Source organism: Strix uralensis, chromosome 1 (genome assembly GCF_047716275.1).
Source record: "Strix uralensis isolate ZFMK-TIS-50842 chromosome 1, bStrUra1, whole genome shotgun sequence".
NCBI lineage: Eukaryota > Metazoa > Chordata > Aves > Strigiformes > Strigidae > Strix > Strix uralensis.
Window position 1 is genome coordinate 125,285,716 of NC_133972.1, and position 15,372 is coordinate 125,301,087.

The 15,372-nt window shown below is 40.9% G+C and overlaps 1 protein-coding gene across 2 annotated transcripts in view; it reads right to left on the reverse strand.

The window, feature by feature from the left end:
- The window catches only part of CDH2 (cadherin 2), a 120,006-nt gene that overhangs the window by 93,467 nt on the left and 11,167 nt on the right, over positions 1-15,372 (reverse strand). For both annotated transcript variants that reach the window (XM_074880085.1, XM_074880094.1), the window contains one exon: positions 14,889-15,000. In XM_074880085.1, coding sequence (XP_074736186.1) covers positions 14,889-15,000 — 112 coding nt within the window. The remainder of the gene's footprint in view (positions 1-14,888; positions 15,001-15,372) is intronic.

The following is a 15,372-nucleotide window of genomic DNA, read 5'->3' on the forward strand; positions in this document are numbered from 1 at the left end:
CTTTCATTTTAGTGCCTACTTTGGCTTTTTGAGTTTTTTTTGTTGTTCACCATCTGTAAATTACAGAGCCTTTGTTGCAAAAATCAGGAGGAGGAAATAACTAACAGATCATTTGCAGTTCTAAGAACTGATAAAATCACCTTCTCTGAGGAGAAAATGATCCATTTTTATAAATAATGACACGTATCTTTCTTAAATATTTAATTTGCACACAAGCACAATGACAACATTTTAATTGAATGAGACTTGACACAGTCAGAAGTACAGATAGCGACATGCAGCATGAGAATGAAAGGGGTTTCTTTTGTTGTTTAAGTTTCAATGCAATACAGACTTCATTCTGGTTCTGGGAAACACGCTGAATCAATTGCGGGTAGGCAAAAATACCTCAGACACCTGAAATGCTAGATGTGCTTTTCGCTTCAAGCTGTTGTAACTCCTGCCCTCATATATCTCAGCTCTGCATAAATGCACTCCAAGAGGTTAAAATTTCACTCCATTTCATTGCTTCTCTCTTCTAGACAGCCTGGAAAGAACTGTGATATTGACCTTCATTCAGCTACCTTCATACACACGAACGCTCTCTGCCTGCACGTGCTGCCCCAGTTTCCACTAATTTCAGCAGTTATTTCTGCTCTTATGTAATAAGTACTTTTCCAACACAAACTCCTTCAGAAGAAATCAGACCAACCAAGGCTCTTTTTGCATAATGTACCAAGCAGCTATCAGCTAGTAGCTACTGGATGCAGATGACAGACTGGATTTGAACCTGTGACCTCTAAGGGACCTACACTCGCCCATTAGCCATCCCCTGAGAACTGAATTAATCAATTTTTTATAAAAGCACAAACATGCACTAAAGCACTGTAAAGGGAAAAATGCAGTTATTTGAACAGAAAAGTGCATACTGAACAGCAAAGCCAAAGACTTTCACTGATGTATTATTTCCATAGTGTAAAAAACATACTACCTGCTTTATAGAAAACTCTTAACACAAGTTTTTTGGGTTTTGATTTTGTTTCATTTTTTTTCCCTTGAAGAAGTCAGATGATAACCAGCACTGAAAACTAAATCTATGCAAAGAGTAATTGGATTTAATGAATGAACAGTGATAAGAATTTGATTTAGAGAAGTATGTTCCAAAGAACTTTTAGCATAAAAAAAACACCATGGACAGCTGATGGAAGGAGTACATGGGGATGACCCACTGATACAGTCATACTTCCATCTGCCAACAAACAACATGCTTACAGAGGGTAATGAGCAGTTATCAGTGTGTCAATGACTGAGAGATGTTTTATCAATTAGAAAAGAAAGAGCTTAAAAATATCCTGAAATCCAAATTTTAAATGTATGATCTGTATTTACCTTTGCCCACAACAGTTTTTATGCAACAGCTTTGCTGTATTGTGGCTCTTTGTAGAAAAGTAAGTTTACAAACTACTTGAGCCAGGCATTAAGTTAACTTAAAGTTTAAGAACCTGCACTCTATGTAGCAGAAAACCCTACAACACAAACACCAACAATATTTTGTGTATCCAGATTCTGGTACAAAGTTTGGAAGTTAAATGGCTATACAATACAGCAATAATTTTAATAATGAACATAAAAATGATCTAAATCCAGGAAAGTCAACAGAGTAATTTCTGCTAAACTCAGCTATTCAATCAAATCCTATGTGCACTAGTAGTTGACAAAACCTCAATGAAATACACACCCAGTATTATGTTACTAATGTTTAAAAGCCACTGGCTTGTGGAAGGGATTTTTTTTTCCTCTTCTCATGTGCTTGAACCAAAATATTGACCTAATGTAACCAGTGAGCCACCATTAATAAAACCTCTGTGCTGAAAAACAACTAGGAGCTCACCCTCCACCCACACATAATTTTGATACAGGTATGCTAAATGCAGAAACCAAAGTCTATTTACATAGATGTTTTGCTTGTATTTGATTGCCAGTTTACTTGTATTTGAATATCAATTTGCAAGCTAATTAGAGAACATTGCTGAGCCCATTACAGAAAAATAGTGCTCCACCATTAACTGCAGTGCTATCTCACTAATTCCTTTAAAGACTGGCTTCAAACACCATCTTCATCTCCATTCAAAACAATTAGCGTACATTTATTTCACATTTTAAACTGCAGAGAATCAAATTTTTAAACACTTTAACAGATTGCACTGCTATTTTAATAGCTTTTATGTTACAAATTATGCTTTTAGGGATTTGTAACTTTCCTACTTAAGAGAATGTTAAACTGGAACTCACAGAGGGTCTTAAATAATTCCTCTTCTCTACAACCTGAGAGGCATGTGCCATTAACTTTCAAAACCAAACAAAACCTACTCCTTAAAAGGCAGCACAGTGCACAAAGAGCTTGCTCCTGCAGGGGAGCAGACAAGATCATCATATCGGCCACTGCTCAGAGATCTGCCAAAACACAGCAGGCAGTAAAAGGGAAAAGGAAAAATTCAAAATGGGCCAGTTTCTGAAGCTCTGTGAGCAGCTCAGAGGAGGAGGAGATGCACCCGAGCAGTCCTGTGCTGTGCTGCTACTCTGCCCGGAGCATCAGTGCCCACCATCAGGCAGGGGCTGCAGCAAGGTGAGGGACAGCGGCCATGGGCAGCGCTGGGTGCCCTGGTTCTCCGGGATTATCTGCAGCTGGGCTGGTGGGTTAATGGGATTGCTCGCTGTCATCTGCAACCCAGCTAAGAACCACAGGCGCAATTCGCCACTATGCCTGGACAGGGCTGGGATGCAGCAGGCAGCAAAGGATGGGCAGGGAACTGATCCTCAGGTGCACAATCCCGGAAAAAGTTAAAACAGCAGGAAGAAGTCTCCTGGTTGCAGGGCTGGGAGAAAAGGGAGAAAACAAATCAACAAAAAAGCGCCTCACAGCGAATCTAACACAGTGGAGTCTCATTCAGCTATGATCTCCTTTTCTCTCATCACCCCTAACAGACCCCTTTCCTCGTTAACTCATCTTTTCCACAGCAGGTCAAAATCAGTAAACCAAAAAAGCAAGCTGACCCAGGGAGAACTAGCCCACCACAAAAAGCAGGGATAGTTTAGGGTCAGATCTAACTCACTTACCCTGCAGCCACATCACTGTGATATATTTATGACTCGAGGAAAGAAAGTGGCATTTTTGGTATACCCTCTCCTAGCTTTACTTAAGGCTGGCATTTTCACATGGACTTAAACTGCACATCTATAATTAAGGTGAGAAACAATGAAAAAAGCATTATTGGTACCAATTCACCTGTGGCAAGAAGCAGCAGTGGGTTTTGAGACCACTCTCTAGGCACTGATGGACTCCACACGCTCAAACCCAGTGCTGCCTCCAGAAAAGCAGACAAGCCATGATGTGCAGCTATAGATACTTCTTTAATGAATCTCGTATCCTGGCTGTAACGTCAGTTTATCTTCAAAAGGCTCTTCCTTGTGCATGTTCTGATCTTGGCTGAATACTCAGATAATTAAGTTTCTTGGCATTAGCATAAATTGCAAAAAAATGGGAGATGTGGGCATTGTGTTGTCATTCTGATGTGGAAAAGGCCTAGCAGTTTCTCCTAGAAAAGCTTCTCAGCAGTATCTGCTCCCTTAATTCACTTTGGTGAGCTCCACTGGGTCCTTGGCATTTCCCTCAGGATGGATATCAGATGCCCATGACTAGCTCAAACTGGATGTCATTAGGAAATCTGAAAGTACTCCAAGGTATTTTCCTTCCTACCTTAGGTTGCTTCTGTCCTTTTCCTTTCAACCAATGCCAAGTTTCTCTGTTCTTTCTAGAGTTGTGGAGTACCTGTGCTTTCCTTTCCCTCTTGAACCACACCAGGGTCTCTATTTTTAATCTCCATCCATTCCAACATCCTTCATCACCCAGATTCTTCTGCTTCCATCCTTTCCCCAGCCTCAGCACCATTCTCCACTCCAGAGTTTCACCCCACTCATCCCCCAACATTATTCTCCTTGGCCTCTGGAGGACAAATCATCCAGCTGGGGTATATGGAGAGGAGTGGAAAACCATCCATGTTGTGTTAAGTTGGAAATATATAAAGGACACCGAAGGCCAGTTACTCCTTCTACAGCCTAATCAGAAGATAACAACAATTCTAGTCATTTCCCTTCTATCCAAAATCTTGACACTGTTCCCTTGCACCTTCCTACTGACCCTCCTATATTCTCAGTTCAGCAGGGCTGACTCTGATGCCCAGGTCACACCCTGGAAGTTTGGAAGTGAACTCTTCCAAAAGCTGTAATTTCCAGATTAAAAAATGCCTTTGAGTGTCACAAGTTAAACCAAAAGCAATGAAACTGCCTCACTGCATTCAACCAAAATCAGAGCAGTTCAAACTGTACTTGGATTTGTCAACTGACATCCAAGTGTTCAACACAGTAGTATTTGATTTAATGTAGTCATTAAGTGTTTAAATACTACTGGAATTTATCTCTATTTAGTATGGCAATATGCTCTGTAATAAAGGGTATTTTCCTATAATATCGGTTCAATAGGATGTTCTAGTAAACTTCTCTTCCAGATTGTTAGAAAGATGACACGTCAACAAAAGATGTATTGTACTCTTAAGTGAGAATTTGAATGAGTAATTACACATACCATGTGTCTCACGTTATGCTAACACAGATGGCCTCACCTGAGTTTTTGCTCCATGTATTCCATATACTAATCTACCCACATAAAGAAATAATTTTTATTTTTTTAATGCAGCTGTTGCAAGCAACAGCAACTTTTCTTCTATCACTAAGTAATTCTCCCATACCTAAGGGCACCTTTGTCTGCTGGGGAGGCTTTCTGCACAGCTTGGCAACTGCCATTCCTCCCAGCTTCCCCTAGAGCACAGGTCAGTCTTGGAGAAGGCTCTAACTATAGCAATTCCAAGAGAAATACTGGCCCCTTGGGAATCAAGGCCAGATGGCATAGTTTAAAACAGAGCTAAGGCTACACTAAATGGTGTTAGAAACAGTATCAAGCTAGACCCAGCTTCAGAGGCAGAAACAAACATCTTCTTTGCCATCCCCTGTTCAGCCATACCCAGAGCTTACTTGAGCAGCTGACAACTCAGCTCTTATAATTTGTATTTCTGCACGCAGAAAGGACACTACATTTGAGATCCTCGTAAGTAACCAGCTGAATATAGGAAAAGGGAATAAGTACTAATTAATTCAGTGCATTCCAAATAAATGCACCATAAACAAAAATGACTATCAGAGCTGGACTAATTAACTAAGATAGTAATTTACACATCCCAGAACACTGCAACCATTCAGGATTTCTGTAATTTCTCTGTAAGTGTATTTTTCTCTTTATCAAGATGTAGTTATAAGAGTCTACACTGGAAATAGAAGCAGCATTCCTTTTGCAGGAAATAAGGATGAGTCAAGTTTTTTCTCTGGAAAAAGTGGACAGCCCAGCTGAAGTGCCTCTACACCAACACATGCAGCATGGGCAACAAACAGGAGTTGGAAGCCACTGTGCTGCTAGAAAGGTATGACCTCGTTGTCATTACTGAAACTTGGCTGGACAAATCCCATGACTGGAGTGCAGCTATTGACAGCTACAAGCTGTTTGTAAGGGACAAGTGAGGAAGGAGGGGCAGAGGTGTTGCCCTCTACATCAAGAAATGGACACTGTGAAGAACTGTCTTTGAAGAATAGCCACAAGCAGGTTGAAAGCTTATGGGTAAGAATTAGAGACCAACACGACAAAGGGAACCTTGTGGTTGGTGTCTGCTACAGGCCGCCTGATCAAGGGGAGCCTACTGACAAAGCCTTCATACTCCAGCTGCAGGAGGCACTGCGCTCGGAGGCTCTTGTTCTGCTGGGTGACTTCAACCACCCTGACAACTGCTGGAAAAGTAGTATGGTGAGCTGTAGGCAATCCAGGAGACTCAGGAATACACTGAGGATAACTTCTTAAGTCAGGTAATAGACAGCTCTACCAGAGGGTATGCGATAATGGACCTGATGGTCACCAATGCAAGTGAGCTAATCGGTGACGTCAAAACTGGAGGCAGCCTGGGCTGCAGTGATCAGGCACTGGTGGAGTTTGCAGTCCTGAGGGATATGCGTCAGGCGGAGTAAAGTCAGGACCCTGAATTTTAGGAAAGCAAACTTCCAGCTGTTCAAGGAGTTAGTCAATAGGACCCCCTGGGAAACTGCCCTCAGGGACAAGGGAGCAGAACAGACCTGGCAGATCTTCAAAGACACTGTCCATAGAGCACAAGACCTCTCGACCCCCAGGTGTAAGAAATCAGGAAAGGAAGGCAAGAGATCGGCATGACTGAGTCAAGAGCTGTTGGTCAAACTAAAGGGCAAGAAGAAAATGCACAGGGAGTGGAAGCAGGGACAGGTATCCTGGGAATAGTATAGGGATGCTGCTTGGTTGTGCAGGGACAGGACAGGGAAGGCCAAGGCGTGAATGGAGCTGAACTCGGCAAGGAATGCAAAGAATAAGAAGGGTTTCTACAGGTATAACAGCCAGAAAAGGAAGGTCAAAGAAAGTGCAGCCATCCTGATGAACAAGACTGGCAAACTGGTAATAATGGATAAGGAGAAGGCTGAGGTACTCAACAAATTTTTCACCTCGGTCTTCACTGGCAACCTCTCTTCCCACACCTCTTGAGTGGATCAGCTGCGAGACGGGGACGGGGGGAGCAAAGTCCCTCTCAATGCAAGAAAAGATCAGGTTTGTGACCACCTGAGGAACCTGAACAGACATAACTCTATGGGACCTGACGAGATGCATCCTAGAGTCCCGAGGGAATCGGCTGAGGTAGTTGCCAAGCCACTCTTCATGATATCTGAAGTCACAGCAGTCAGGTGAGGTCCCTAGTGACTGGAAAAGGGAAACACTGCACCCATTTTTAAAAAAAGTAAAATGGAGGGCCCTGGAAACTACCAACCTGTCAGCCTCACCTCTGTGCCTGGGAAGGTCATGGAACAGACCACCCCAGAAACTATGCTAAGGCACATGGAAGACAGGGAAGTGATGCAAGACAGCTAGCATAGGTTCACCAAGGTCAAGCCTTTCCTGACCAACCTAGTGGCCTTCTAATGTAGGAGTAACTGCATCAGGGGACAAGGAAAGATCTACAGATGTTGTCATCTATCTGGACTTCTGTAAGGTCTTTGTCAGTCCCACACAACATCCTTCTCTCTAAATTGGAGAGGTATGGAATTGATGTGTGGACTGTTCACTAGATGAGGAATTGGTTGGATGGTCACATCCAGAGTAGTGGTCAACAACTCAATGTCCAGATGGAGATCAGTGACAAGTGGTGTCCCTCAGGGACCAGTACTGTTTAATATCTTCATCAATGACATAGTGGGATTGAATGCACCCTCAGTAAGTTTGCAGACAACACCAACCTGAGTGGCGCAGTTGACACGCCTGAGGGACAGGATGCCATCCAGAGGGACCTGGATAAGCTCGAGAAGTGGGCCCGTGTGAACCTCATGAAGTTCAACATGGCCAAGTGCAAGGTCCTGCACCTGGGTCAGGGTAACCCCTGGTATCAATACAGGCTGGGGGATAAAGGGATTGAGAAAAGTCTGCGGAGAAGAGCTGAGGGTACTGGTGGATGAAAAGCTGGACATAAGCCAGCAACGTGCATTCACAGCCCAGAAGGCCAACCATATCCTGGGCTCCATCAAGAGAAGTGTGGCCAGCAGGTCAAGGGAGGTGATTCTTCCCCTCTGCTCTGCTCTACTGAGGCCCCGCCCCACTCGGAGTACTGCATCCAGCTCTGGAGTCCTCAGTAAAAGAAAGACAGGGACCTGTTGGAGGCAAGTCTAGAGAAGACCCACAAAACTGATCAGAGGGATGAAACACCTCTCATGAAGAAAGGCTGAGGGAGTTGGGGTTGTTCAGCCTGGTGAAAAGAAGGCTCCAGGGAGACTTTATTCAGCCTTTCAGTACTTAAAGGGGGCCTATAAGATGGGGACAAACTTTTCGGTAGGGTCTGTTGCAATAGGACAAGAGGTAACCGCTTTAAACGAAAAGAGGGTAGATTTAGACTAGCTGTAAGGAAGAAATTTTTTACAATGAGGGTGGTGAAACATTGGAACAGGCTGCCCAGAGAGGTGGTAGATACCCCATCCCTGGAAACATTCAAGGTCAGGTTGGACGGGACTCTGAACAACCTGATCTAGTTGAAGATGTTGCTGCCCACTGCAGGGTGGTTGGACTAGATGACTTTCAAAGGTCCCTTCCAAACCAAACTATTCTATGATTCAATGATAATAGCGAATTTAGGATTTTTTTAACTACAAAATGTATTTCCACCTCTAATCCACATATTCTGTAAAACCAAAACATTTTTTTTAGTACATGTTTATAGGTTTCTTTTAGAATGACTTCTTATTTAGAACTCAACTGATGAATTCTTTGATACTGGATATACAAATTGATCCACATACTACAACTCCGTAACAGCTTTCAGGTCCACCGAGGGATAATGGAGTTACATTTCTGAAACGTTTGTCCTGTGCGCACATCTAAAACATCACTGAATTTCATTACTTACATTTATTCTTTTTTTATATATATAAAATGTACTACATACAAGTTTGCAATGACAAAAACAACAACATTAGTCAGTAGCTTAATACTAAAGAGTAAAATCAGGTATCACGTACAAATCAGACATAGAGCTTTAAAGAAATTAAAGTGAGAAAGAAGGAGTCACCATTCAAATAGATATTTTACCACTGTTCAGTAAGGTGAGCATATGTTACATATACTCTAGGTTATATTCTATGTTTAACTAAGGAGTGAGGAAAAGGAAGTAAGGAAACCACATCTCAAGAAAAGCAATCTCTTGCTTCAGCAAAAGAAAGCTCTGATTTTCAGGGGACAAGTATCTGAGAATACATTAAGAACTTGGTACATGAATAGACAACAGGCATCATAAAACAGGCACTGTGCTAGTGTAGTTAAGAGCAAACAGAAGCATCTCTTCCAATCCTGGATAGTAAGCTCAATAGTGACACAGAAGAATTTAGGATGCTGTGGGGTACGGAAATAGGACAAAACAGGAAAGCTGTTTAAGAAAAGAGGAGGAAAAGGATTAAAAAGGCAAGAGACTGAGAATTGGAATGCAACTGTAATGTAAAATAAATCAACAAGGCACAGCATCACCAAGTAACTGCTTCACATGGAAGAGAGCAAAACTAAACCTATTAATGTTAAGCAGGACTGGGAAAAAAATATAAATATATTCCCCACATAAGGTTCTAGAAAAAAAAAAACAAACTTGTCACTCCTACTACAGCTTAAAAGAACAATAATAATAATAAGGATGATATTTTGGGTTTTTTGGGTTGTTTTTTGTTTGGTTTTGTTTTGGTTTTTTTTTGGGGGGGGGGGGGGGCTGGGAGGAAGTGTACATGAAGAGGATGTCAGAAAACAATACATTGGGGAAGAATTTAAACACTTTTTCCTTAGCTTGCCAGCAGCTCATATAGAGACCCCATCCATCTGAGATTCTTTGGCTGTCTGCCTGGAAGGAACTTGTCAACTTGTCTTTTTGCTCAAGGCAAGAAGATTTCAAACAAAGTGGTTACCAATTTTTTTTTTTCTGTGGGAAAACAAAAAAAAAAGTCCAAATTTTTTTTTTGTGGGGAAAGACTAAATTCCCCTCTTAGGAAATATGATTCTGCTAAAAATACTTTGTCTAACTCTACTGTTAATGTGCACCGGAATATTAAAGCCACCAGTGCATGCATGCTACCATAGTAAGAATACAATTGTGTAAAAGTTGCTTATAGAAAGGAATGAGACATAAGCCTTAAAAAGATATGCTGCTGACTTCAGTTTTAAGCATGATGACTTTTTTGAAAGGAGTTTTATTCTTAACTGATGATGGGCATTTTTATACATAGAATAATAAAACACCATTAACAGCAAAAAAAGCCAAGTGGCTTCATCTGGGACAGACAGCACCCATGTAACCTCCTACGTCATGAAAAAAACATTAGTTACTTTTAAATGCCAGGCAATTCCCAAGTACCACATTCCCAGCAATGCATTTCAGGATTGTTTCAGACCAACTGATATTTTTGATGGTAAACTACAAAATAAGTCAGTGGGAATGCCAAAAGCAAGTCTTGTCACTCAGTTTGAACGCACCAAAATAAGTATTATTTTCTAAGCATTTCACGGCTAGAAAAGGCAGCAGGGACACCACAGCTCTGTTTAAGCATGCAAGACCTTTGAGCAAAATCCTAAAGGAGTAGGAGTGAGAGTTTATCCCAGATAAAATGGTTAACTCCATTCATTTTATGGTTTCATGAGCACTTGGTACCAGGCTCAAAGAGGAGGGAAGGCTTAAGCGTGTCTCTTTTGGCAACACAGTCAGCTTGCTCCGGCTTAAATAGCTCATGAAACTGCGCTGTTACTCATCCATAATCACTGCTTATCTCAGTGATCAACACCACAACAATTTTTTTCTTTGTCACTGCGCAACTCAAAGAGCTTCAAAGTATTTTAGAGCTACACAACCCTCGAAGGATACATTTAAGAATCTTGTCTAAGCAATTAATTTGCTTAGCAGAAAAATAACGTATTTAGTAACAGAACAAACTGTTAAAAGCATCTGAAAGATAAGAAACTAGTGAAGTAATTATCAGAGTAAGAATCTCTAACTTTATGATTCTACAAACCACCATTCAAGTAGCCTTCCCAAGTGAACAAATTTAGCAGAAATGCATTATTTGTATATTAAAATTTGCAGGATATAGAACAAAGATTAGATAAACACGTTGGACATACATATCAAACTGCCACAAGTACTTTTTCCTGGATGAACGACAAACTGCAAAACAACCAGCATAAACAAGGGCATTTAATATATTAAAAGGAACTCTCTCTTTAACTTAACCTCTTCTCCAAATACTACATTTTATGTATGGTCCTCCAAACAGTAATCACATTCTATTCACAGAAACAAGTTATAGGTACTGTGCCTGTAAATTTGGGTTAGATCTCTACTTCTACTAGGTGATGGTTGGTGAGTTATTTGCATAGGACTTATTTTCTCTTTTTAGATGGTGCAACATTTAAGTCCTAAAATACTTCAAAGTATATTAAATTCTAAAAGAACTGGAGGCCCAAATAACTCCATGGTTTTATCATTAAGACACTTTCTAGAGGTTCATGAAATTTCTTTTGTTTCAGAAATTATTACTTTCTTTTTCCTCCCTTTACAGAAATGAAGGCAGTAGTTCTGAGCTCACCTAGTTCCTTGGTAAAAATCACTGTAATTTCACTGAAGTGAGTGGTACCAAGTGGAACAACATGTAAAACATAGAAATAAATTCAAAACTAGACCTATCATACTTAGGTTACATGCATCTAGTGATCTAGTATTGCATCTTGAAGTCATCCTTGCCAGACTTTGTGCAAGACATCAGCTTTGAAGAGTCTCCAAGCCTATGACCAGTGAAGTCTGTACCAGGGGAACACAGGAGCACAGGACACCGGTGACACCATGCCAGAAGGTGGTAACAGGACATGGCCTATACTGCAGGCTACCTCCTACGCAGCTCAGTCACGACCTATTAAAGGAGTAGTTTCCAACTTCTTTTGCTGTGACTTGCCAACTAACTGCATCCTTTCCCTACAAGGGATTCCCTGTTTCCTCATCCTGAAACCAAGGGCAGCCATCTTTTTCTTTTCTTCTATCCACATTAATAAATGTAGGGGGTTTTCCCTTTTCCAATTTATGTTATTCTGAATATATTGCTCCACCAATTTTTCACATATTGTAACAACTGAACACATGGATACCAATTGAACACACAGTGGCCTCTCATACCCTCATGCACAGAAGGAGCAATTAGTAGATGCTGACATACTATCCTACTCATATGAACGAAAAAAGCCATTATCTAATTATAAAGACTTTTTTTTAAAAAAAACAAACAAACAAAACAAAAACCACAACAGGAACAAGTCCAACCCTCCCTCAAAAACAAGCACCACCTGGATACAGAAATAAAGAGAAGCCTCTCCAGAAAATATAAAGTATCATGTAGTGCATGGTGGAACCCTGCCCCATACTCTAAAGATTTCTTGTAATAATACTTTAAAAAACAGATATCCTATGTTACTGTAACAACTGAAAGGCACAGATCAATAAGTCATAAGATAGCATTAATTTTATTTAAGTTTTGGTGAATAAGATGGAAACTGAAGTCCTCAAGAGGCTTGCCCCCCACTGTGCAAGATAAAAGCAAATGAACGAGACAGATAATAAACATATGGTCATTTTCTTGGTCAGTGTTTTAAGAAGTAACTTGTCAAGAAAGCATCAAGTCAGGTTCAAATTATTCTGCAGCTAGCTGAGAGGACCATAAAGCCTCTATGCTTGTGGTATCAATGCACAAACCGAAGGGAAAGTAAAGCTTTGACTTCTAAACCATACAGAAAACCTACAGCTACATGTCTCACTCCTGAATTCATACTAGTATAAGAATGCAGTTAGACAGGCAAGGCAACTGAGAACAGAATCAGGCCCATAGTTATCCCTAAGAAGCAAATGTCACGCAACTATACTTAACTTGCGGCGTCATCTGAATCCAGTTTAATAACCAGAAAATAGGCTTTTGACAACAATAGTATTTCAAAATGACAGCGTAATTAAATTTAAGTCAAAGCTATGCAATGACGGACCATATGTTTATGTGTAACCAGCAAATTATATGCTTTTAAGCATGCCTGAATTTTCAGAAGAATTAACCACCGCAGTAATGCAGCTGAGGAAACAGTGGTAGGAAAAAAACTACCCCAGGTCATTTTTCAACCAGCTGATATGATGTGATACACACTGTATGCCTCATACAGTTTTTCCAGTTCCCACTTCCCTAAAATGCTATGTGTTTTAACACCATTCAAGGACAAACCAACAGTCATGCTCACTTCCGAGAAGCAAGGGAAGGGACTGTGTGAATGCAATGAGTAGTGAGAAAGGAAGTCAGCCTGCCATCTCAAGTTATTAGTTCAGACTCAGTTAAGGCTGGTCAGTCATTATCACCAGATTTGCAAGACCAATGCCAGCAGAGAATTAGTGGGCAGTCCACTGTGGTTCCCAGCTGGCGGGAAAAAGACGGGGAGAAACTGCAGAAAGGATCTCGATTCCATGAAGAGAAGACAGAGTAGATCTCAAAACTTGTGTTATCTCCATTTTAAGATGAACTGACAGCATTATAATTAACCAGTAACAAACATTTGGTGACTTCAAGGTGGCACCTTTGGAAAGCCCTTATCCACTGTGCTCTGTCCCTGTTTCTGCCCCTCTCTCCAGGTTTGCACATCACCTACCAAAGAAGCTCTTGGTGCCAACAGCTATTGCAGGAGTCTATAGTAGAGTCATCTATTAATTCTCATGTGGTGGGAAAGTGAGGAAAATTCTCTTTCCTCTTTATTATTTTCTCAATTGGCAGAACATTTACTTTAATACATGAATTTCTAAGCTATCCTTTAATAAAAGTCTGTGGTGGTAGAACATACTTCCTTGAAAATGAACAGAAAAAGCTTTAATAACTCAAGTTTAAATATGCTAATCAATTCATCCTGCATTCAAGTTTCCATTATACTTCTAAAAAAGCACAAAACAGGTCTGTAAAATATAATTAAGGAGAGACTGCTATATACAGCATGTAAAATCAAGACTACAGCTCTCACTTCATTTGTTTTGCAGACTCATTAGAATTTTTTTCATTTAAATGTCTTGATCTGTCTAACCACATTTATATGTGAAACAACAAATTAAATTAGTCCTTATTTAAGACATATTTGAAACCGTCTAAAACTGATGTTCTTAAGTCAGTTCCACAATTTCCAAATTAGATGGAAAAAAATAATTATGTTATCAGTTCAGAAAAGAGCCAAATTAATGCACATTTTAAAAAATGTTCTACTCTCACAAACTTGTATGCTGAAACTTAATTGATTGGCAAATCTAGGAAAGATTCAGAGCACGTGCCTCTTGTGTCCTACAGATGACTACACTATTCCTGAAAGAGACACACAAAAAGAGCAACAAACCAAATTCCCAACCCGGACAATCCGCAGGCAGATGTGCTCACTGCAGCGTATCCCTGGCGGAGGCAAGGGCTTGCACTCGCCAAGCACGCTGCAAGCTCAGGAGCGGGTCATCCTCAGCCTGGGCACCATGCCATTGAGATGCAGGTAGGTGCCAAGGTGAGAGCGCAGCACACCCTCCACGAGACAGCTCCGGCACTGTCCTGCCTCTCCCGGCACGGCTCCTCACAGAGCCCGCAGTGCTGCGTTCACCGGCCGAGGGCTCACCAGCAACTGCACTCTCGTGTTGCTGCCTGTCCCGTGTCTTGCTTTCCATATGTGCCTTTCCTCAGCTTGCCGGGAAAAAGCAGTAAGGGAACTATCTCTGCATTAACGTGAGCACTAGGACTTGGTGTTAAGTGCAGTACTTCTATTGGAGATGTAAAGCAGAAGAGAAATTTCCTTTACCTCCTCATCATTCATACATGGGCTCTACGTACAGACTGACGGCATACGTATCATCAGCGGTAGTAAGAAACATCAGTGTGAATGCTGTGCTAAGAAAGAAAATTAGTGGACAATCACAGGAAGGTTCACAACATTCAGTATTTTCAAATTACAGTCAACAGCGGTGCACGTGCTACCACTAATGCCACAGATTTTCCAAGTCCTATGACAGTAACCAAAAAAAAAAATAATCGCAGAGCAGCTGATGTTCTTTCCTGCAAGAGTCTGTGCCCTATTTAAGGATGAAAATGCTCCAGAGTGATTTATGGTTACAACTAGAGGAAATTTTTTAAAATAAATAAATAAATAATCAAAACATCTTTTCTAACCATACCGTTGAGAAGAGGCTGTCCTCCATGTACACTCCTTGACACCACTGCACTGTGAACATCTTCAGGAAATCCAGTCTTGCATGACATATCTTCACAGGTTGCTTTTATCGGTGCCTGAAAGGCAAGACAGAATTTATGTAATACTCGCCACCCTCATTCACTGAAGAAACATTCCAGTTGGCACATACTCCATTTTGCTGCTGTCTTGTACAAGCAGCATCTTTGTTTCTGAATGGCTGCAATTAGGACTGTGAGGGCAAAGGGTTAATCTTTCTGATAACTGGAATGGAAGGAACAAATCCCACTTGTCTGGTAAGATCTAAATAATACACAATCTTGATTCTTCTGACAACTGAACATTTCCACTAAACCAGTCATTGAGACTGAAGGGGAATCATAGGGGGAACAAAAACATTCCTTTCTCTGGAAACAAATGTTGCACAAAACCCATCAGCAACTTTTTCATAGCCAGATTACTTCAGAAGA